This window comes from Strix aluco, chromosome 8 (genome assembly GCF_031877795.1).
Source record: "Strix aluco isolate bStrAlu1 chromosome 8, bStrAlu1.hap1, whole genome shotgun sequence".
Taxonomy (NCBI): domain Eukaryota; kingdom Metazoa; phylum Chordata; class Aves; order Strigiformes; family Strigidae; genus Strix; species Strix aluco.
Genome location: NC_133938.1, coordinates 28,653,832 through 28,677,719, shown reverse-complemented (window position 1 = coordinate 28,677,719; position 23,888 = coordinate 28,653,832). Strand labels below are relative to the sequence as shown.

The following is a 23,888-nucleotide window of genomic DNA, read 5'->3' as shown; positions in this document are numbered from 1 at the left end:
TGATAATCTCAGGGCTTTTTTGTTCTGACATTATAAGGTACTTTGAGAGTGGTACTAGTCCTTAATTTGGAGTGACAGGAAGCAAGAAACCTAGAAAAGGTGAAATTATAGTGATTTTGCTGTAAATGAGAATGTGTTGTAAATGACAGTTGTGATGAAAATGCAAAAAGAGTTGGGTACAGCAAGTGAATAAATAATTCTTGCTGTTTGGAGAAACAAGCTGGTTAGATTAGAGTCTGGTTTTGTTTGTATATGGTATATGTAAAACCTTGATGATGGTATGATTTTGATTGATTTGTATGATTTTTATTTTTTTTTTTTGTATTTTTTACCGGAAGAATGAAAATTTATCCCTGGGAACATCAAATGCCACTGCTAAATAATTAATAATAGTAATTCTAGATGAGATTAATTTTATGTCACAGGTTTCTCCAGTTGCTATGCAGATATGGTAGAAGAGTTCTGTATTGATTAAACACTTCCATTTTAGTTAAGTCTGGCCCTTTTCTTTTTAGAATTTAGAGGAATGAAGAATAATAAATGTAGATGCTTATGTGTTTGAGTTGGAATTTTTTATCAGGAAATGTTTTAAGAGGGTCAGTGAAAAACAGAGCTGGAATTGAGGTTTCATTTCTGTGGCAGGCATGTCTATGAAACATAAGCAGACATTTCAATTATGGATATTCCCTTACGATAATAAATGTACTGAAGGCATTACCAACTAAGCAGAGCTTGCTGAGATCAAGCTTCTCCAAAACTCCTCACACAGTGTTGTTTTAATCTGTTTTTTTTTTTTCTAGGAAAAGGAGAAAAAGTATATGCTTCCTTTGGACAACTTGAAAGTGCGAGATGTTGAAAAGAGTTTCATGTCTAGCAAACATATCTTTGCATTGTTTAACACGGAGCAGAGGTAAGAAAATGTGCTATTCTGCAGATATTTCTGTAAAACTATCTAGCTGAGCATTTTAATAACTGGGAATGCAGTTCGGGTATTTCCACTCTGTTGAGTGAAGAAACATCTTTATACCCTTAATATATCTGCTGCTTTGCCGTTGCATAATCATGGGATGAAAGGTTAGTGTCCTTCTTAGCCACTCATGGAGTGAAACAGCTCCATGATTAGTCATCTAGTTCTTTTGTATGGCTGAATAATCATCTCCTGATCCTATTTTTGTTTTGTTTGGCAATCACCTAGGCTTACCAAAACATTCATGACTTCTGTACCTTGTGACCAAATTCAACTGTTGTAAATCACAAAAGCGTCATTGCTTTTCACTTTCTCCAGTGGAAAATCTTGCCTGTCTGTAATCTTGGGAGTCACTTTATTGTTTGTTTGGGTTTATATACTGCTGAATGGAGAACAAATAAGATTCCTCTGTTTCCCTAATGAATAGAATCTTTGCTTTGTAGCGTTTGCCTCGTAGTTTTCCTTTCAGACTCCATCCTCTGATTTAAGTGGTACGGGTGCTCTGTGGAAGCCTACTCCTGATGCACAGCCAGTTCAGATTACTGTGCACAAATAAGGAAACATGACAACACTTAGACATACAAATGACCTGTAAATTTTATTTTTTTCTTTACTGAAGAGGAGAGCTGCATTCGCACCCGTCTCAGTGGAATTGCATTTGAGCAGATAAGGTGTAATTTCTGTAAGTTCTTTTTCAGGAAAATAAATTAATTGTAGTGGTAGCATGGATAGATGCCCGTGTCTTCCTCTTCTCTTCTGCTAAGTCCCTCTACACCCGCTCCCCCCTCATGTTGCCAAAGCTTGGCAATACATTCAGATGTTGCTCAAGATGATGAGGGCTGGATGTGGCTCCCTGCAGAGCCAGCTGTTGTTGCTCCTGAACTGGCCAGAAATAGTCCTTTCAGAAGCAAGGGGTGTTCCTCCCTCCTGCAAAGAAAAAGCAAAGCACAGGATTTCTGGGCTGTCAAGTTTCTGCTAGCCCCAGAAACATGAGGACGCAATGTGAGTCTCGCTCTGAACTTACCCCATGAACACTTTGCCTACATCTGCAGAGATCTCAGCTAGCCTACATGTGGACATTGTCTGCCAGGAGATGCCCTTTGAAAGTATGTCACACACATACTTGCTGGGATTAAGATTTCAAACACTTGACCACTTGCATTTCTGGAGCACAGAAGAAAGCTTTGAAAAACTTTTTGTGTTTTTCAAAACATAAATGATCTTCAGATGCTGGAAATTAATCTAATTATGATTATTTTGCTATAGATATGTGTGAATCATCCCAACATTGCACGTATATCAGTCAGTCAAGATAACTTTGTCCTGGTGGCTTAATATCAGCTGTACATGTTAAGTTCCTTCCATGAGAAATCTGTTAATTTTAGCTCGTTGTTTCTCCTTTGTTTTGGCTAATGGCTTTTGGATATTTTCATCATTTAAATATTAATCACTGAACTGCTGTGAAAATTCAAGAGAAGTATGCATTTCCATTGGCAAATTTGGGATTTATTTGGGTGTTATATTCATTCACATTTTCACTGGATCTTTGTACACACTGGACAGCAAGGATTTCAAAATCAGATGTCTAAAATGTTTGCCATGTCTGTAATAACCCTGCCCATTTGGGCTGTGAGTAGACTCTCCAGCATCTGCAAGCTGCTCTAAAAACATCTTTATATCTATCTATATGGGCATGTTAAGACATGACAGCACAGCGATAAGACAACAAAATAACTTTTCCTTGGAAGAAGCTGTTTATGGAGACAGTCTTGGAGCTTAAAAGGAGGCAGAAGTTGATCATGAAGAAGTATTTATTGAATTCTAATTACAACGGCAATTCCTCTGTCACTGTAAAAGAGCTGACTTTTGATATTTCTGAAAATCTGCCTGCTGGCACAAAGTGGTCAAAACAAGTTTAGTATCAGTTTCCACTGTCTCCTGAATTCAGAGATTGTGTCAGCAGAAGGAGGGATACTGGGGCTTGAGTAAAGTGATCTGGCCCGCAACTGGGGACTATTCCCTGTCCCACATTCTTAGGGAAACTGAAACAGGGAATCAGTAAAGATCTGTTGAAATAAGGAGTCTTCTTGTTGTTTTACTTTACGCTAATCCGTGGTTTCTGAATGGGGGGTGGGTGTGTGTGTCTGAATATGGCTTTCTTGCTTTTCAAAATTCATGTAAATTAACTTAGTTTCTGGTTGTTTGGGGGGGGGGGGGGGGGGGGGGGGAGAGGGGAGTGGTTGGTTTTTTTAATTAAAGAAACCTTAGCAATTGAGAAAGAAATCAGCTTTCTCTTTCTGAGTTTGCCCACTGAGGGTTCTGGTTATGGAACCATTTTGCTATTTAAGATGTAGATCGTTAAAGAACAAAGGCAAAATCATCTGTTCCAGCTTCCATGATAGCATGGAGATTATTCTGTGTATCTTTTTTTTTTTTCCCCATAATCTGCAGCATTTTTTTTCATTGACTATGCAAACTTTCTTAATGTTGAATTAAAGTATTTTAATTTTCAAGCAAAATCCTTTAGGAGAAGAATTTTAATAAGCTTGTTCTCTTTTTCATACCCAGGCCCTCACTGCATAGGTATTTGCTACAGCCATATGTTTCTGATACTGTACATTTCAATAGTTTCCTGGATTATGCCCTGCATTTTTTCCATTTATGAAAACCTTTCCAGTTCTGAAATACAGTTACCAGGAAAATGCTCATTTCACTGCATAGAAGGAAAAACCATCTTGAGTTAGCTGAGGCTTGGGGATAGATGCAGAAGGAAACTAACAGTATCCGTCATTTTGATTTACTGCAGAAGTCAACAGTTCTCTGACAGGAATCAAATGTGACTTGGTAATGTATAGTAAATGGAGACTGTGACGATTGATTTCACAGTGAAGATAAATTCTCATGAAGTGAACGTAACTGTATGTTTATGAAAAGGCTGTGTTGTGAAATAATTAAATTATTTTCCTGTTACTTTCTAATTACAATTTTTTAAAAAGGAGAAAAAAAGAAAACTCTAGGTGTGAAATAGATATAGTGTTGCTTAAAGGATGGGGGGGGGGGGGTGAGTTTTCAGCAAACTAAGTAATTTATTTAAAGTTTTTGATTGGGCCCATCTACTTAATTTATAGACACCATGGAAGACCTTTAGAGATGGTCTCCTCTCGTTTACTTACCTTAGCATTACTTGATATTAAAACAAAGTATATCAGAGTGAGTGCCCTTTGACTCCTGGATCATTTTTGGCCATGTCCATCTACGGGAGTCTGCCTTTAAGCAACTGAAGTTGGGCTGTTAGAGTCAAGTAGTATGTGTCTAAACATAAAGCTGTCAAGAAAGTAAATCCTAGTTTGTGTTAACCATCCTTTTCTCCTCCACAGTAAACTGCTGGCAAGTCTTTTAGATGGGAAAAGAGATCAAATATATTAAAAGTATATGACAATAATTATACTGTAGGAACTGTTTGCAGTACTGCTGTAGAACGTAATGTGAAGTTGTGTAGATGTAGCCACTGACTGACTTAGGCAGAGCTAAGAATGGAGGAGAGATGATTTTGTCAGTGCCTGTAGATTAACCTGCGATGTCCTCATTGATGAATGTGTAAGACTTGTGCAGAGTTCAAGAACAAACAAAACAAATTCTGCCCATCCCAGAAAGTTTACTTTCTTTCTAGGATTTAATTCCAAACACTTTGCCTATTCCCCATGTATTTCCTGTAAAAATTATTTGCTGATTGGTGCTTTTTCTTTTAGCTAAGTGCTGTAGTATGAGACAAGAACTGTAGTCTTAAATGTACCTCCCTTTAGGATCTATGCAACGGGTTCCATCTCTCCCTAGTTAAGAAGGGCAAGCAGTCATTCTTTCTCATGATCTTGCCCAGTTGACTACAGGATCCACATGGCACTATTTTACTAGATTCTGTGTCGTTCTAAAGTAATCCTTTGCCTTTGCAGTGGAGTAGTTGTACTTTTTTCCTGATTTATTGGTCAATAAATTGTATTACTGTATTACAACTCCATCTAAATACTACTTCTCTTCTAAATAAAGGAGGAAGGATAAGTAAAAACTCTCTTCTTTTGCTACAAGCAGAGAAGAAGCTTCCTTTCTATCTCTTCTCCAACTCTGGAGAGATTAATTCTTTCTCTTTTGTGGAAGAAGAGATTCTACTAGGTAAAGATTTTGGGGCTTATAAAATGGTGGTAGGCTGAAGTTTGTTGTTGGTGAATTTTCAGGCCTTTGCTACCAATACTGGGAGTAGCAACTGTACGACGGGAAAGAGTTACCTGCCGGAGAGTCCCTTGTCAGTAGTCTTTCCTATGCAGGAAGCTCTATTCCTCTTCAGACTCATTCCTTTCCTTGGAGCCAAAGAAGCAGGAGCAGTGTGTGAAATACTCCCTTCCTTGCAGAGGAAGATCCCACCAAGTGTCCCTTTCTTTTACTTTCCTCCCAACCAGGATCCAGATGAAACCAAATAATGGTGTTGCTTTCCTCACCTCTGTGGTTCTGTATGATAGGGGGATGTGAGGAGCAAATTGAAAGCACAGAACTGTTCCTGTTTGCCTTCACAAGAATAGACTCCTGAGAGCTAAATGCTCCTCAATAATCATGAAGCAGTGTGACAGAACCTGCCATCCCTCCATGAGAGCTGACTGTCTGGGGCAGGCTCGTTGTAGAAACAGATCCTTAATCTGAAAAACAGATGAATGTCAAGAGGAAAGTGATCAAAAGGAAGTTTTGAGGGCATACAATAGGACTGGAAATAGAACTGCCAGACGATGAATTTTAGCTACTGACTCCTGAGTACACTCTGACTGTCAGGAATCATATTGCACAAGAAACTGTGTTGTCTAGTAGGACCCTGGAAAATACGCTATGTCTACTAAGTGAAAGGTATGACAGCATTTATTTTGGGTGCATGTTGTTGGCTGAGTGTTGCTCTAGAATGGAATGGAGCACAAGTCTTCTCTGAGACTCCAAATGCACTAGACCTTTAAGTACTGAATTTCTTCTTACGGACAGCAACTGGTTAACTACTATCCATATATAAGGGAAATTGGGCAAGAGCCAAAATAAAGGGAACTAGTGAAAGGAGACCAGGTCAGAGGAGGTGTTGGATGGAATCCATGCTAAAGGAGAAAGCCTAAGATGAGATGTATGTTTAGTTACTGTTTTTGAATTACTCAGAAACCTAAGCCCCAGGAAGAGCTGGACTATGAGCTATTCAGAGCCCTCTCTGTTAGAGATGGAAAAATGAGAATCTATTTAATTAAAAAACCCTACAAATTTAATCCAGAAGAAAGCTGCTAATGTTTGTAAACAAACTTCTAAGATGCTGGTGAGTATAATATTGAAGAATAGGAAAAAAATACAAACCCAAGGAATAACTAGCCTTTATCCCCCAAGTCTATTCCATTTAAAAAAAGAAAAAGAAAAGTTGTTTTTTTCCTGGAATGTTTCCTTTTTGTTATCATTGACAAGAATTCTTTGTATGATAAATAAAACGTAGTATGGTGGATAGGTGGTGCAGGTATTGAGACTTAAAACTGCTATTACTAAGCTAAAAGGCTAAAAGTTCTCAGGGAAAGAAAGCAGCAGTGCCAAACCCATACCTTAACTATCATTATTCAGCTGTACTTGGAGAAAATTCTCTAAGTGATTGTGTGGGATCTGAAATGTTAGTGACACCTACAAGAGACACGGGTGTTGTAAGCATGGGCTAAGTCATGGCTGGTAAACTTGACTCAGCCTGCAGGACAGCTTCACCTTGCTTGCTGACTGTGACCCAGCAGGATCTGGCTCCCCCTGCCCCGACTGGAGCAGGCAACGTGGTCCTGCCATGCCTGATGCGGGACTGGCAGCTGTGAGCAGCTTTTGCATCTGTGTGGCCCCAAGGCAGGTTCCAAAACAGGCTTCCATCCCTCACCACAAAAACGATCAAACCTTCTTCTCCAGGGAGTTATGGAATATTTTAGTGCCAGTTACTGTTACTACTGCAGATTTTGGCTTGTGTGATGTTAATTTTGGCTGCATTTCTGTTCTGGATTACATATAGAACTCTAGACACTTCATTGTCCAGGCTTGGCTATATACTGAGCAGCATATCTTCCATTCATTTTCACCTTTAATTTGTGTGGTTTTGTGTGTGTATTTGTGTGTGAACTTGAAAAGATCCTTATACTTCTGGGACACCCATGAGTTAGGCGGTAAAATCCTTAAGTGCTATTATTTCATGTCATGAGATTGTCTCTTTGGCTTTTCAGGATATTAAGAAAAAATCTCCAAAGACATGTGTAATTAATTTTAATTAGCATTCACATTGGACTGATCTGAAATGGCATGCCTTGATAGAAATTGTTAGTCATTGCTGTTAACTCAGAGCAGATGGTCATTTTTGTTTCTTCAAAATATATGATTTGCGGGGCTTCTAGTAGAGCTTTCCTATATGAAAAATAGTGCATATATCCAGAATACTCATTGTGGAATTACAGGTGTATAAAATGGTATACTAAGACTAAGGTTGAATAAGCAGAGTGTATACAGTGCGGTTGCAGAGAACGTAGAGCAGAGTTTCATCCAGTATTATCTTTCCCACTTGTGTGAGCGTATTTGGAGTATCTGGATTCTGTTGTTTTCTCCCTTTTTCATTTTAGGTAACTATTTATGAAACCCATATTCTGTAGGATTTCAATTTCAATCAAATAAGAAATATCTAAGAATTGAATCTTTTGTATTTTTCATGCAATAAAATTGGGCCAATTTGCATTTGGTTCTCAATTGCTAACGTTCATTTTAGTTCTGCTTGCATCCCAATAAAAAGATGAGGTGTTTACCAAAAAATCGTTTGAGATGATAAGCACAGTTGTTTGAAATCCCTGTAAAAGATATTCCTTTATCTTTCAGTCTGTGAGTAGCTTTGCTTGTTTCCGTGTGACTGCTGAAGTTAAATGTGGTTTTGTGTTCTGGAGGATTAAAGTGGCTTATAGGCACAGTTCTAAAAATTTCACTAATGTTCTTGCTCTGTAATTGCTTTTCTGTCTCCTCCCATATTGGCAAGAATAAATGCATCTTCATTTAATCTTGGTTTGTATTTTCTCTCTATATAAAAAATTCCATGCATACACAGTATGTCTACTGAAATGTTCCAGATCCAACTCCATCTAAAAGCTGTCAATGCGTATGGTTAAGATGTGGATAAGCATTAATATATATGCATGCATATTAATTGGGTTTGTAATGTGTCTACAGTGGTTGTCCTTAAAATCTTTACAGGTTTGTTGGAGATAAATATTTAACCTTATCTTAGTATATGTCTTGAGGTTTGGTGGTTGTGTTTGCTCACATAACAAGCAGTTTTGATGTGGCAACTGCTGTAGAGAGAAGCCAGCTAATATTGCCTCCACTGTAGCAGGCAACTAGAAAGTTCTTTCTTTGTGATTTTCAGTTGTGTTATTCACCTGTGGTCCTGGATTGTATAGTTCTGCTGTTTTATAGGCAATCAAACCTCTACGCAATATTGACAGCCCAGGCTTCAGGACTAGTGGGACTGGAATCTCAGTAACTCATAGCTGGGCTCAGTCTTCAAACTTACCTGGCACGTCTCCGTTTCCTCTTGTACACTTTGAAATACCTTACTGCATTCCTACATTTTCATGTTAGGATTCTTCAGTGATGGGAGGGCTTAAAGAAATACCTATGGACAATGTGAAGGTCATTTCTGCATTAGAAAGTTCACTTTGGGCCCTGAAATATAGGGGGGGAAGGAATCCAGTATGCTGGAAACAAAGGTAATAATAAAGTGAAGAAGTTGTTGGGTATGGAAAGTTACAGCTTGGTGTCTGCTGAAACTTCAAGTATTGGGTCTGGCCTAGAGAAGGTATGTCCTGAGTGTGGAACTATTCCAGAATCGGAAATGATGCTTTTAGTCCAATTGACTGTTCATCTCCATGAGCAATTATGTTGTGTTTTTTCTGGAATGCAGTTCTTAAGGTTTATATATCTAGAGTGTAATAAAATCTGCAGATAACAAATGGTAACCTTTTGTATTTTTCACTCTGGAAAAAAAGTAGTATTATGTTAATTTCCAGTAATGCTGCTGTAGATACATTTTCATCTACTATGCAGAATATTAAAGTACAATGATGAGACTCTGTAGGAGGAATCAGCATAGGTAGATGTGGTATATGCATATAGCTTTGCACACAGCTTCCCCATTTATGTGTTTACATTTAAAAAACATTAAATATTCAAGGGAAATGTTGCACACAAATTGCGCTTCTAGAAATGTTCCCATTTATTGTATCTGCTTTATTTCTACAGTCTCTTAGATTTAAAGATGCCTGAATATCAACAAGATTTGTACTGTTGAGAGTTTTTGCTTCTTGGTATCCTGTATCATATCATTCTTTTTGATGTGTAATGTCCCATTTAGCTGCTATAGAGATGACAATGAGAACGTGACCTCACTGTATTCTATATGGAGTAAGCAGGTGAGGATTGAGTAGTAACTGTTTCTGTGCTGATATCTTTAGCAATTTTAAAAAGTGAAAGAGAGAACAAAACAGAAAATCTGAATTGTATTCAAGAACGTTTTTACAGCTTTCCATGAGACGCCAGTGGATTCCTAATGAGTAAAACATGTTAATGTGTTTTTGTAAGATTCCACTAGTAACAGAAAAAGGACACACTCTGCAGAAGTTATTTTGGCTTTGTTGCCTTTGAGAAGTTCCTGTGCCTGTCAGCCTTTCTGGAAGAAAGAAAGGCAAAGGAAGTCTAGTAGCAAGGAAGCTGATTTGGGAGGCAAGCATCCATTTACCTACGTTACTGTAAGCTTCCTATGAGTTCTGGCTCTGTGTGTATGTCCTTCAGTTCCTCACTTAGGCTGAGACTTGTGTCTGTGGTGGTGGGTAAGAGTAGCTGGAGACATCAGCTGCTTGCCCATAAGGTGTCCCTAGACCTATGAAAAGTCTTGACATGGAGACAGGAATGCAGGATTGCCATCTCCCATGTGTTCAAAGCAGTTGGCGAAAATCCCTTCTTCTACAGCTATGTTTGATGTAGCAAGTCACAAAATGCCGAAAAGTTTAATATATAACACGACAGTCCTGAAAAAATGTTTTCACAAGCTGGTGTCATGTTGTTTTGCTCTTGTAGATAAAAGTATTTTTGGAACTTCCCTATCGCTATGCTTTACAGCCTTTATTTGCTCTATTGTTATTTTTAGTCATCTTTTCTGAGAGAACCTTTTTACCATTTCAGCTTCCTATTTCTTCTAAGTTATAGCTGCTTAGTTAACTTAGCCAAAAAACTTATCTCAGTAAAAGTTTCTCCTAACAATAAATTAAAGCATTTTTTCTCTGGTGATTTCATTTTGCTTCTCTTCTTATTTTGAGTTCTTTGTTTGGTTTAGTAAATGTTGACTCAGAGTTCCACAATATTGCAAATTGAATAAAATTCAAGTGTTTTGTCATCAGTTCAAGATAACGGCATCTGAGGAGGTCATCCAGGCTATCATTTGCCTTAAGGCAGGATGAGCACCTTTGGAGTCAGGGAAGAAAAAGGTTTAATTTTGAATTTCTAATCAGTAAAAAAATCCATGGAGCTTTCAATCGTTCATACTGTCAGTGGCTTTGCCTAAACTGTGGGACCTGACCCTTTAGTGTCTCTCTGTCCCTTTGTGGGCCAAATTCTCTGGGAAGGAAGCGCAAGTGTGCTGCCCCGAGGGGCACTGAAGCACACACCAGTGGCATCTCCAGTCCAGATGCTTTCAAGGAGTGGTGCAAGCCCAGTGCTGAGCACGCCTGCCTGGCTGCTCAGATGAAACCATTGAAATTGGTGAGAATTATGTCACCCACATAAGGAAATCTGAGTATGTCCTTTATTCTTTGCAGTTTTGAATGCAATCTGTAAGCCTGCTAAAGATACCTGATTTCCCTCTATTCGGAGGTGGGTACGCTCTGGTTTCATGGCTGATAATTTAATGATTAGGTGTCATGGTTGCTTCACACTCAGGCATTAATACTTACTGTTCAATTACAATTTTTCTACCTGTTTTCTATCTGTTTCCTAAGACTACACCTAAAAAGCAAGGCTAGGAGCTGTCTGGTGACATTGTTCATAAGGGAGAAGCCCTTCTGTGAGTGGGAATTAAATCAAGTTGCTTGTATTCCAGCAGTGTGACGCTAAAATCCCACCAGTCCCTGAATGCTAAAGAAATTTGTCTAGGCAGTGATAATAATAGCTTTATTTCCTGGTTCTATAGTGTATTCAATTTTTTCCCCTCAAAATATGTGGCAGGAATGACCTCTATAGTTGCATAATGAAACTAAAAGGCCCCTTATCATTTGCTGTCTTTGAAAGTGAAGTAATCTCCTTCAACCTCCCTCCCCACTCCCCCTTCTCCATAGCTCGCTAAGGAAAGAAAACAGTCTGGTTGCGATGGAAGATTGATTCTTGTGCAACTCTTAATATCTAGCAAAATGTGGTTTCCTAACCTTTGTTAGCTAAGCTTGTGGCCTTTCCTAAAAAGACTGTTGGCTGACAAATTTACAGCAATCTGGTCTGTATATAGAATTTGAATTCGGAAACTAATGGCTAAACCATAAGGGGAAAATCTGTTCTGTTTATTGGAGAATTTACAAGTACCACCATCCTACATACGTATTTTTCCTTCTTTCTCTTGTCTTCCATTAAGTGATTCCCTATATTTATCTATTTATGTAAATTACCTGCAAGAAGTGTTATTTAAACGTGCCTCGATTTTCTTACTATCATGACAGACATCAGAGGTTTGTTTTGTTTGTTTAAATATCTGATTATCATTGTTTTCTTTCCCCTTTTATTGATGATGTCTAAAAGCTAAAAAGGGTATAAAATGCACTGAAAGGACTTAAGATGGGAAAAAGTTGTATTGTTAATTACTTAGATATTTATTGGTTACAGCAGCAATCAGTCACAGGACATGCAGTTTTGCTGGTGTGTTGTATGTGTTTGTCCTCTGCATCACAACAGACTTTTTTTCCTAGAAGTGTTCCATTTTGGCAAAAGCTGGAAAATGGATTTTAAGTAGTTTCACGGTACTTTCAGATGATTATTATTTCCAGAGCTGTGCTGTAGCATTCTAAGATATTTTAAGTACTCCATGTAATTACTAAACAAGCACCTGTCCCATAAACTCTGTTGTCCAAAACAATTACCAAGTAATTTCTGATCCAAAAGGATTTTTAATTTAAAATGCTGGGTGCATGACACAGAGTAGTAAAATGCTAGTTTTACAATGTGGTGCTCTTTCTTCTAGGAATGTTTACAAGGATTACCGTTTCCTTGAGCTAGCCTGTGACTCCCAAGAGGAGGTGGATAGCTGGAAGGCATCTCTGCTACGAGCCGGTGTCTACCCTGATAAATCCTCAGTAAGTTAAACAGCTCACTAGTTTTCCAGTAGCTGCTCTGTTTGAGTCAGAAAAAACAATCTTATCTGGGAAAGCACAATGTTTGCAGATAACGCAAGAAATGGTGGCCTTTTCGTTGCACTCTTCTGTGGTAATTTTGAAATATTCATAATGAAATATTTTAAGATCAATTTGTGCGTCAAACCTCCATATTAAAAAAAAAAGAAAACCACAAACCAATCCTTCCAAAATGTTTTTCATTGGATCTGTGTAGTTAAAAGCGTTGAGCAATTTGGGGTTTCCTGAGCTTCGTTGTTTCTATTAATGTCTTCTAAGGTAAAGATGTGCTTTGAAGAGTTAATTCCCTCAAGCTCTGTGTTACAGAACTGACAGAAGCATTCCAGGCAATCATGTATATTTATTTTACTGATTCACTGCATGTTTTTTGTGTATGAAACACATGCTAAACCTTTCCAAAGGCAGTTTTACTCAGCTAATCGTCATGTGGAGCAAATTGAACATGATATAGTAAAAAAGCCTCTATTAATTTAACAGAAAAGACAAAGTTGGGAAATGGGATATGCCCAACTACCATTTCATATTTTTTGTACTTGGCTATTTTGATATTTAATGTATCAAATGAAGGTTTGAGATGTGTCCAGTGAGAAGGCTGACTAGCAAAAATACCTGTCATTTCAGTTTTTGAAAGTTTCTCTAATGCATGGTTCACCTTTCATCAGTAAGTCTGCTAGATTCCTTCAGCGGAAGATCTGTTCTGAGAAATGATGCTTTGATTTTGATGGAATTTGTTCTTCTTCCTGCTTGTTTTCCACGGGAAGGCCAGGTCCATTGAGTCCAGGGTCTTGTGCTGTCTTCTATCTCTTCATCTTTCTCTTCCTCATATTTCCCCTATACTTGTGATACCTCCACAGCTTCCAGTATAATTTTGTCTGCATTTCCTCCAGCTGCTATTTATGCAAACAACCCTCAGCTTCCACTCTTCATACCAAGTTTCAAGGCTATCATCAAAAGACAAATCAGAGAATCCTTGAACTGCTGTATTCTCCAATTATTATAGAAATAAACAGTGATGATGATAATGACTTTTGAAAGAATAGTTCAAAAACAAATTTATCAGGAGACCTACCAGGTATCTGAGACTTTACCTTTTTTAAAAAAAACCTTTTTTTTGGTGACTCTTCAGTAGGTTGCCTGTCCCAGTAGATCAGTTCCTACCTAAGACTATCAGAAGTCATATTACAAGGATCAGTTACAAGAGGTTACCTAATTAATTACTAAGAACAAAGTACTGTGTTGGTTTTATTTTTTTTCTTACTCAGGTTTTAATAATGATGTCAAAAAAGCCTGTTGCTGCTTCTGGTTTAATGTTGTATTCTGTGACATGTTTATCATATTCATATCTCTGTTACTTTGTCTTTAAACAAGATAGACTAGTTGGATTTCTAAACTTCTCTTCTGTCTTCCTGTCTCTCCCCCCTAAAAATGTTTTGTATTTAAAATATGTTTATAAAAATTTATTGGTTTTGCTTAAAGTTGGTCTGTCAAAGGGGTCTTAGATACAAGATGAGAGACTTCCTTGAAAGACAGAAGGGAGTTAAAATTCAGTTCTCCTTTGAGCTGGAATTATCTTTACATTACAAGAAGAGTGAATATTGTTGTTCCAAACACCTGTAGTTTGAAATTCACCCACTAGTCTATCAAGCTGTTCAGGAAAGATGCTTGATGCTACTCTAGTCTTGCAAAGCACTTTGTTCCTACAGGACTAGAGGTCCAAATGTGGATTGCAAGTCTGCTGTTAAAGTTTTGAATTTTGTAAAGCAAAAGCTCTGAAGCCCAGGGTACCTTAGAAGCTCCAGTGGAACCTAAATAAAAATCATCAGCATTTCATTAAAATCCTGTGCATACTCCTCAGTTTCACGCATTCCTCTGACAATATAAAATAGCTTTAGAGATACCCCCCCAGTCTTTTATTCTCCTTCGAAGGTTTAGACACCATGTTTTTATGTAAGAGAGACTGCCAGGAAATGGCAGCAACTTGCGTTCACTTCAGAGCTTCCCCACAGCTTTGCAATTCCAGAGTTAAAAAGGCAGAGAGGTACCCTAGCCCCTTCCCAGACTGACCTTCTCGCTCTTTTTCATGTGCGAGTCACAGCTGGTAACTTTGAGCATCCAAGGCTTTGGCACCAGAAGTAGAAAAAATTGCTGCTTAGAAATGAAAAATAGATTAATAGTGCTGTAAACCTGGAGTATTGCAGTGGTGAAGCTGGCCTGCTTTCTGTAACTGCCAGAGCAGTGTGTGCAGCCTGGAATTTGAAAGCTAAGCTGTGTGCTTTCATTAACAGTTCTGCTGCTTGCGTACAAGGACGCTGATGTAAAACCCAACGCAGTTGCCCCTAGCAGGGTTCCTTCTGCAGTGGCAGGAAAAGTAGGAATTTGTCACTGAATTAAAGAGATTTTTTCTGAATTCTCACCAGGGGCAAATCTCTTAACTAGGAATATTAATTTTTTGGTTGTTTTTTTAGTAGTGCTGCTTAAAATTGTGTGATTATAGTGGTAACGCAGCTCAGTACTCACTGCCACTAATACAAAGTCTCTATTACTAATTTAGTCCTGTAAACAAGTCCAAGGTTGATTTTTAATTTTCCTTTTTGCCTGAGCAAATCTCATTAATATATTAAAAATTAAAGGCCAGATATCACCCCATTCCTCCATTTCCTTGCTTCATTTTGCCTGCCTTTCCTGGCCCTCTGCACATGGGGATGCACAATCACGTTCATATATTCACTCTCTTGTTAAATATCTTTAATCAGCCCTCAGTTTGCTCTATAAGCCCCCAAATTCTTTTGCAGTTTGCCAAGTCACCTCCTTCTCCCAAGAGATTTGCTTTTGTCAGGACGTGGGCTTTGACAGCCACCCGGATAGCAGTGAATCAGTGTTTGTATTTTTCCAACCCATATGCAACTCAGCTTGCTTGATATAAATCACACTGTGGCCAATTCACTTTGAAACGGGATATCCATTTACCAGCTGACTTTACTGCTGGGTTTTTGGACTGATGCATCCAAAAACCTCCTTTTTTAAAAAATGACTACAACTTTGTGACTAACCTTTCCAGACTGTATTTCTCAACTGTAGGCTGGTGTTTATTTTGGCTGACTTCCCACTGTATAATATACACTGTTCATGCCAGCTCATGGCAAAACTCACAATTAAAAAAAAAATAATAGCACAGATGTTTGTCGTAACTTGCTCTGCACGCTTTACCTTGCTAGCACCATCCATTCCTTTTCCCCTTTCCCCTAATGCCATCTCCTCCTTATTTTTATTACTAATCTAAAAGTTCAATATTTGCTTTTTAAAAATCATTGGATCGTGAAACTTTCCATTCATTAGCATGTTGTAGGGAGTGGCTGTCATGCAAGGGTAAGCAGACATGTTTAGTGGGTTGCTTCGCATACTGGAAGTTCAGTATTACCAATGCACGAAAATCCCTCTGGCTTCCCTCCCATCCCTAGATCATTTCAGGCCTCATTTTCTTCTCCCTTGTGTTAGTGTCCACCAACTTCCCAGGAGCTGCTCCTGATTTACACTGAAGGAAGCAAAAGTGGAATCAGAATGTTTGTGTAGAGAGGAAATCTTGAAACAGTGTGAATTTACAACTTCACCGAACATTTTATATCCTTTGCAAACGTCCTATGCTCCCCTGGAAGCTGTCTAGTTAAAGGATTCAGTGAATGTTCTTTGAGTCAGTTCCTCATTTGGTTTGAGCTCTTTCCAGAACTGTACGAGTTAGACTGGATGCATGTAAAATAAATGTATCTAATATTTCTTTTTTTTTCCCTCTTTACTCCTTGCTGCATCCTGCAAAGGGGAACAACAGAGTAAGTTGTTTGTCCTTTTACAAAATCCTTTCATATCTTGTCTCAAGGGTTTTGTCAGGAAAATTGGTTTCTCTTTTGGTTTACACAACTATTGCCTGCATACTCTTAACAGCAAACTCCGATTAAAAATGTGGGTGCAAAAGTGTCTTCTAGAATACTATTAATGGCTCTTTGTTTTAATTTGGGGGAAGGAGATGTGTTAAGTGTTGCTGAGTGTTGTTTTTTTTTAAGGTGGTTCAGTAAGAATGATACTATAAAACAGTATTGGGACCAAAGATTATGAAGGTATAGTAATAAAGACCTTCTGAGGAAAGGTTACTACATTCTGATGAAACTCATTACAGCTGGATTTTTTGACCATACATCAAAGCTTGTATTAATGGGCAGTTATAAAAACCCAGCACTAAAGTCTTAAATAACAGATTTGCTGGCGTTGTTGGCTAAGCTGAACTAGATCAGTGTACTGGCTTTGAAGGTGCCTTAAAATGGATGGAGGAGGGTGGGGTCAACATTTGACTTGGCTTCTAGACCCTTGATGTGTTCCAGCTGGACAGCAGCAGAAGGGTGTGGGGTGTGGAGAGGGAAAACTGAAATATGCGTGGTAGGGTTTTTTTTGAAAGTAAGCAGCACATAAAAAGACAGTTTTGCTGATGTTGATCTGATAAACTAATAATCAAGCAGTTCCCAGGGTTAGTGCTTTTTAATGCTGTTTTTACTGAGCTTAAGAATGGAAATTGCACATCTCACACTTTGGAATATGATGCAGAGAGAGTTTGTCATACCACGGAAAGAAGTCATACCACTTTTGTGCCTTTTTTTTTTTTTTCCCCCCCTTCCTGTTTTGGTATATTAACCCTTCGGAAGCTGTATTTGGAGCATCAAAAGATGCTTCATAGCAAATGTTGAAAGTAGCTCCTGAAATATTGCCTGTAGCATCTCATCGTGACCTTGAAGCATTTCTGGGGTATTTGGGAAAGACCCAGGTGGATTTTAAATGTTCTGCATGTTAGGGAATTTTGTCTGCTTTTAATTTTTGTATTTTTTAACCAGTTTTTGACCACTTCTGTCTTCACAGTAGCTGAGCTCAGAAGCACGAAAATCTGCTGTTGGCCTGCCTGAGATAAGGGGCTCTTAGTGTTGGGTGGGGAGGAGTTAAGAGAAGTGGTGTACTGATGGCATGGAGAGGGGGACTTTACATAGAAGGTGGTGTGAAATGTAAATGTTAACTGTGTACACTAAAATGTCAAGGTAATGTTTATAATGTTTCGTCATGATATGCTGACTTAAGGCTTTGCTGCTGCAGTGGATGCTGATCTGATCTCCAGAGAGAGGTTAGACTGCAGATGCTCTGTCAAGAGAAATGGAGATAGATGGGGCACCAAAGAGCTCTTGGGGCTGGCAGAAACAGAGTCTGGAGGTCAGGAGTTGCATGGACCAGCTCTGTTCTTCAGAGACCTGAGCTATGGGACATCCCCAGGAGGTCAGGACCAGTAGCATCTGACACAGTCAATTGCTAGCATAAGGCAGGATACCCATAAGCAAGTGTAGGAGAAACCCATGAGATGTGAGGATTGGTGGAGCTGTTAGCTCTCCTTTCACTCTGAGCAGAGGGAATTCTTGTTGTAGGTTCAGAAACGTTCTCCCTCTGGCCTGGGCTGTCAGCCAGGAGGTAACTCCAAGAGAAATCTCTAGAAAATCATCCTGATCTTTCTCTTGGACCCAGTTCCTTACAAGGATTCTTGTATCCTCATCTGTGTACCCCCCTTCTCTTTCACACAGGTCATTCGTGCCGGATTCTGGAGGTTACACTATCCCAATGAGACAGGTAGAATTAACCTGCAGCTGCCTGCAGGGGCTCAAACCCCACAAACATCTTGAGATTTCTGCACCTAGTGGCATGGAAAATGTAATGGGTAAACCTGAGAGGTGACGAGAGTTTTTGAGAAGGGGTCGGGGGAAGAGACAAACAGCAGGTTGAGAATGATGATGGTTTCTCAAAGCTTCTTACACAGCTTTATGCTGCAAAGCTGCATAATGCTTCCTGACTCTCCTGGTACAGATTTACTGGGTAGCTAGCAGAGCTGTAACCCTCCTGCTAGTGCTGCCCAGCATGGCATTCATACTGTGGATCGTGTCATATGTGCATATGTAAAGATCCTGTACCCACCCATTCAGATTGTGGCTGCTTTTATACCTCTGCCTCCTGCTTTGCACTCTTAGATTTACAAAAGTAAAAATAAACATTGGAGTAATGAGTTCCTAAGAAAAATGGGGGGGAAGGGAAGAGGGTTTATATTCATCAGCGGACTACTAATCATTTTTATTTTTACTTTTTATTGCACAATCATTAACGTAAGTGAGATTTCTCACATGGTTAAAGATAAATATATCTTCAAAAGCTTTGTTGGATAAAATATGTAAAAGGGTCGTGTAGAATGAGGTAATGGAGACCTACCTCATTCAGCAAGCACATGTTGGCAAGCCCCATCGTACTAATATTAAAACTGAACTCCGCTCCACAGCCGTGCGCAGAGGAAGAGGGGAGCATTGTGCAGAGTTGCGCAGAGCATTGTAGCTTCAGTCCAGGTACTGAAGACAGTGGAGCTGAATGCTTCTGAGTGTCTTAACCCACCATTGTGAATTTGCTTCCTCCCCTGTGTGTCTTCATCACTCTCATCTAAAAAACAAAAAAAATCCCCCCAAAACAATCCTTCAGTGCCTGCTGTTTGAAAACAGCAAAACCTGTAATATTCTCCTGAAGTCCATCTTCAGTATGCTTCTAACGTTGTTAGGTTAAAAGATTAGATGATGCTGTGTCCTTAAGAAATTTTGATTCAAAAGCTCTAGGCACTCAAGCAGTAAAACAACAATAAAAAACTCCCGGAAAACCCAAAGTGACAATTCAACATAAAAAATTAACCTTTCCTTTGTCATCCTTAAGCCCCGAGTTAGCCAATCATTTCTGCTTAATTTGAAGGATCAAACAATCACTTTAATGCTGAGCTCAGACTTGAGAAAATTCAACTTGGAAAATAAGAATCTGATTTTAAAAGTGACTACAAAGTTGTTCTAATTATTTTGCATTACTGTGCTTGCTGATTCACAAAACATGTAGAACTGAAGTATGTGAATCCTATATTTGCATCTCAGTGGAGTTGTCACAGTGCAGATAATACTGTGCATGTGAACATTCATTGAATATCAAGTCAGTGTAATTTAGTTTGAATTTTCTCTTGGGAAAAACAGAATTCCCTTTGAAAGGAGAAGGAAAATACTCTCCCTGCCAGGTTAGTTTGCATGTTATTCCTTAAAATCCTTTTTGGTGACATATTAATTGCTTAGATTGAAGGATTTTCCTTTTTTTTCTCCTTCTTTCTCCTTCTTTCTCCTTCTTTCTCCTTCTTTCTCCTTCTTTCTCCTTCTTTCTCCTTCTTTCTCCTTCTTTCTCCTTCTTTCTCCTTCTTTCTCCTTCTTTCTCCTTCTTTCTCCTTCTTTCTCCTTCTTTCTCCTTCTTTCTCCTTCTTTCTCCTTCTTTCTCCTTCTTTCTCCTTCTTTCTCCTTCTTTCTCCTTCTTTCTCCTTCTTTCTCCTTCTTTCTCCTTCTTTCTCCTTCTTTCTCCTTCTTTCTCCTTCTTTCTCCTTCTTTCTCCTTCTTTCTCCTTCTTTCTCCTTCTTTCTCCTTCTTTCTCCTTCTTTCTCCTTCTTTCTCCTTCTTTCTCCTTCTTTCTCCTTCTTTCTCCTTCTTTCTCCTTCTTTCTCCTTCTTTCTCCTTCTTTCTTTTTTTCTTTCTTTTGGGGGGTAGTTTCACTAAACCCAGATTCCAGATCAGCTACTTCATTAAGAAGACCAGATGTCCTACTTTCTCCTGAGACAATCCTGGAAAATGGAAACTGAGTGAAGTCAGGATACTCATTCTACCTACGTATATGACAACAGCTCTCTCAGTTCATCAGTTCATCTATTTCATGCTTGGCTATTGACATGTTTAAATGTGGATCTAGTGCCAGAAGCCACATGTATCTTTGCATTGTAATAAGGCTCCGATGTTTTCTTTTTCAAATTCGGCCATGTTTCTGAAGGGTCTTCAATTACCTCCCAGACATAAACTCTTGACTCAGCCAGTTACTGGCTGTGGTGATGCTCTACAAGTGCCCCAGCCAGATTCAAACTGAAAGTAAGTGGTTCTGCTCTGGGATTTCTAAAGTCAGTGTTCGAGTTAAGTTCCTAAACTAGAAGAAGTAAAGCCTCGTTTGGGTTTGTTGCACAGTAGTAAGTTGAAAAGCAAACTGTGCTGATATGTCAGAGGGTAAAACCGTGTAGACAGAAGTGTAAACTGTGCATTTACCGGTTTTACTTCTTTTTGGTTTTCTTTTTTTTCCAAACTAATGTATTTTAGAAAAGGAAGGCATCGAATTCTAGGAAAAGAAGTTTCTGAAGTTCCACTTTAGTTATGACTAAAATTGGCTTCGGACCAACTAAGTTTAAAAATAACTTTTAAATGAAGAAGTGTTAAAAATTTTTTTTTAAGTGGAAAAATGCCATAATTTTATAGACAGTGTTTCAGTCATTGCTTTGAACAGATGAATTGAATTTTACAGTGAAGTCACGGTGTAAAAGAGCAGACCAAGCGAGCGAGTGTGCATGCGCACACATGCTGGGTCAAAAGCAGTCCAAATTACAGGGAGGAAACGAAATGGCAGGCTGTTTTTCAGTCCCTTTCTTGCTGCCTCACTGTTTCAGTGCTGTGAAAACATGTTTCAGATAAAAACTATCTTCTTGTTCTCCTAAATATTCACTAGTTCAAACAAAAGTTAGCTGCAACCTTGTTCCCCCAATGTTCCCTAAGAAACAGAGCACCCCTGGTTTATATTCTTGTAAGAGTAAAATAATCGCTGGCACGAGAGAGTTAAAAATGTACAGGGGAAAAAGAGATTCATACTATTGCATCAGTTGCACTGACTGTAACAAGATGCAGGCTAACGGACTGAATGATTTCAAAACCAGTCCGGCAAAGCTGGTAACTGCCTATCAGGGGTCGGGGGTTCAATAACTGTCACAGGGTTTTACATTTCTGCTATTAAGTGGGACTGCTGACATTAAGCAAACTCCAGGAAATTTAGAAATGAGCAAATATTTTTTATTTCTGTAACGTATTCATGGTGGGCTCTTTACGGTGCTTTTGGCAAGGCATCCGCATATTGAAAATATTTTTAAATTCTTCATTCTTTATGGCGCAGCTAATTTTTGCACCACTTCCACTCTGATGAAGGATTCCGTTGAAGCTCTGCAGAAAGGTGAAAACTCTCTGGTTGTGAAGTTTCAGGTCGGGGAGTGTGTCAGCACTGTTCTGGACATATAGTGAGATTTACCCTGGGGAAGGCAGTGAAGGTGGCCAACCTCTAAGGATGCTTTCCCAGCCCTGGTCAATGAGCACTGAGAGTTGTCTGGTGGAGAGGAAGGTACTTCTGGGCTGTGCTGCACCCACCTCTGCCACAAAGGTCCCTTGGATCCAGGCTGACATCTGCAGCTGGTGTCCCTGTGTCTCCAGGTCTCACAATAGCTGCAGTCAGGAAGGTCTGATTGCCCCTTTCATGCAACAGTATGGGGTCACCCATGAGGGGCACTGAACAGAAGGGGAAACACACTCACAAGTATCACAAGGCTTTGGGACAATCCTAAAATATCTTCCTTGTCTTCCAAGTGAGTAACTGCACAAAAACGTACTCCCAAGTAGTAATTGGGAGTAAATAAAAATTTGAAAGTTCTTTTCTGCCAAAAATGTCACCAGGCTCATCCTTCCATAGCATTTACAGTGTAACAGGAAATGTAGTCATTGGACATGAGGGTGGAGGGCAGCTGGTGAATGGCCAGATACTTTTTTTTTTTTTCTCATTTACAAGGGAAAACAAGCTGATCGGGAGAAACTGAATGCTGTTTCCCCTGACTCCATTTTGGACAAAAACAAAGCTATGCAATGTCTAGTCTGATACATAGTTCATCCTGGATTTCCTTAACCTTTCCCACCTGTCTTTTTTTTGTGGAGATAGGTTTGTAATTACTTCCCACATGCCCAGACAGACTCAAGTGTGTAAAATCCTCCATTCTGGAGCTGCGTTCTCCACTCATGTAATTCCTCTTCCATGATATCATGTGTTCCTGCTCTGTGGTCACTCCTCAGCTCCTGTCCCACCCGTTTCCTAGGTCCAGTGTGGCCTTTGATTGACTGATGTCTTCCTTGTCCTACTATTTGTTGTATTGTATGATACTTGATATATTGAGCGTGCCAATTTTGGAGAATTGGGATTTCCCACTAGGAAGAACTGGCTATGGATGTTTTGCAGTGTTTGGTCAGTGCAATTCTTTGGTGATTTTCATACCCTTGTTTCTAAAACTGCTGTTCCTGCAGTTGAGAAACCAGTGGTCTTACTGTGTTTCCTTCACATTCTTTCTCTTTTAAACTCAACCTCTGCTTTTCCTCTTTTATAATCAAGTTATTTGTAATTCAAATAGAGAATTGTATGTCATAGAATGTTCTGCTATGTTCAAATAATGTATGTTAAATTATTTGGTTAGGTATAAGCTCTGTGATGAGTAGATAAAGTTACCATGAGCTGTTACACATGGTGTGAAGCCCATTTCAGACCCCTTAAATCAGCAGATATTTAAATTTTCCAGTCACATTTGTTGCACAGTGTTATCCTGACCTATTCAACAGTTGGGGTTTCTATCCTGGGTGTCAGCATACCTAAGGGCAGTTAGGGAAATCAACTAAAGAAACTAACGCAGAGCACGGAATATAAAGTTCATGAGAAAAATTAAGTCTTATGCAATGTAACTTGACTTTCAGTTGTAGTTTGGTGGTTTAAAACTCTGCTTGATTTGCAGACCTAGATATTTTCCAGTGGAAGCAGGAATCTCCATATAATGAATAGAAGCCTTTCCACTCACAGGCCAGTTGTCCCTAGCTGTGTTCTGCAGACATTGTGTAGAAGTAGTCTCTAGTTGCTCAGGACCATGGTCTGGAAAAAACTGCTGTCCCATAATTCTAAATTATAGTTATTAAAGGTCATCTGACTGATTCAGATAGCAAATTCTAAGAAGTTTGTGAGCAAGATTATCCTTAGCTCTGCTGTGAGGGCAATGAACCAAATGGCAGAGGCTGTACACTGCTGTGAAAGTGGATAAAAGGACAGTCAGGCATCCTCTAATAGCTCAATGACTCTTTCACATCACCTGTGACCCGAGATGTGGCTGCAAACACTCAAGAGATAGGAAGTTTCATGCCAGCTCTGTGCACCGAGAAGCTCTGTGGACATAGTTCCTTGCTGTTCCTCAGCTGAGAGCTTCGATGTAGTCTGACTCTATGAACAATGACACCAGTAGGCAGCCTCAAATGTGTTGGTGTCTAGAGCTGTGGGATTATACGTGAACCAGAGTTGGCATATTTATATGTGGTCCGAAGTATGTCTCTCTACGTACATACAAGTAACCAATGTCCTATGGAAAAGTAAATTCTTACCCTCATTCGTAGGACTTCTTTGCTTCTAGAGCAATGGCTTCTGGTTAAGCACTAGAATGTTAAAATGTTAAAGCTAAGGCTAACAGTGAGATCAAAATATAGCACTGTCTGCAGTCCTTA

General features: G+C 39.1%; 1 protein-coding gene across 6 annotated transcripts in view; it reads left to right on the top strand.

The window, feature by feature from the left end:
- The window catches only part of DNM3 (dynamin 3), a 187,351-nt gene that overhangs the window by 117,820 nt on the left and 45,643 nt on the right, over positions 1–23,888 (top strand). For all 6 annotated transcript variants that reach the window (XM_074832867.1, XM_074832868.1, XM_074832866.1 and 3 more), the window contains 2 exons: positions 801–910; positions 12,258–12,369. In XM_074832867.1, the coding sequence (XP_074688968.1) occupies positions 801–910; positions 12,258–12,369 (222 nt within the window). The remainder of the gene's footprint in view (positions 1–800; positions 911–12,257; positions 12,370–23,888) is intronic.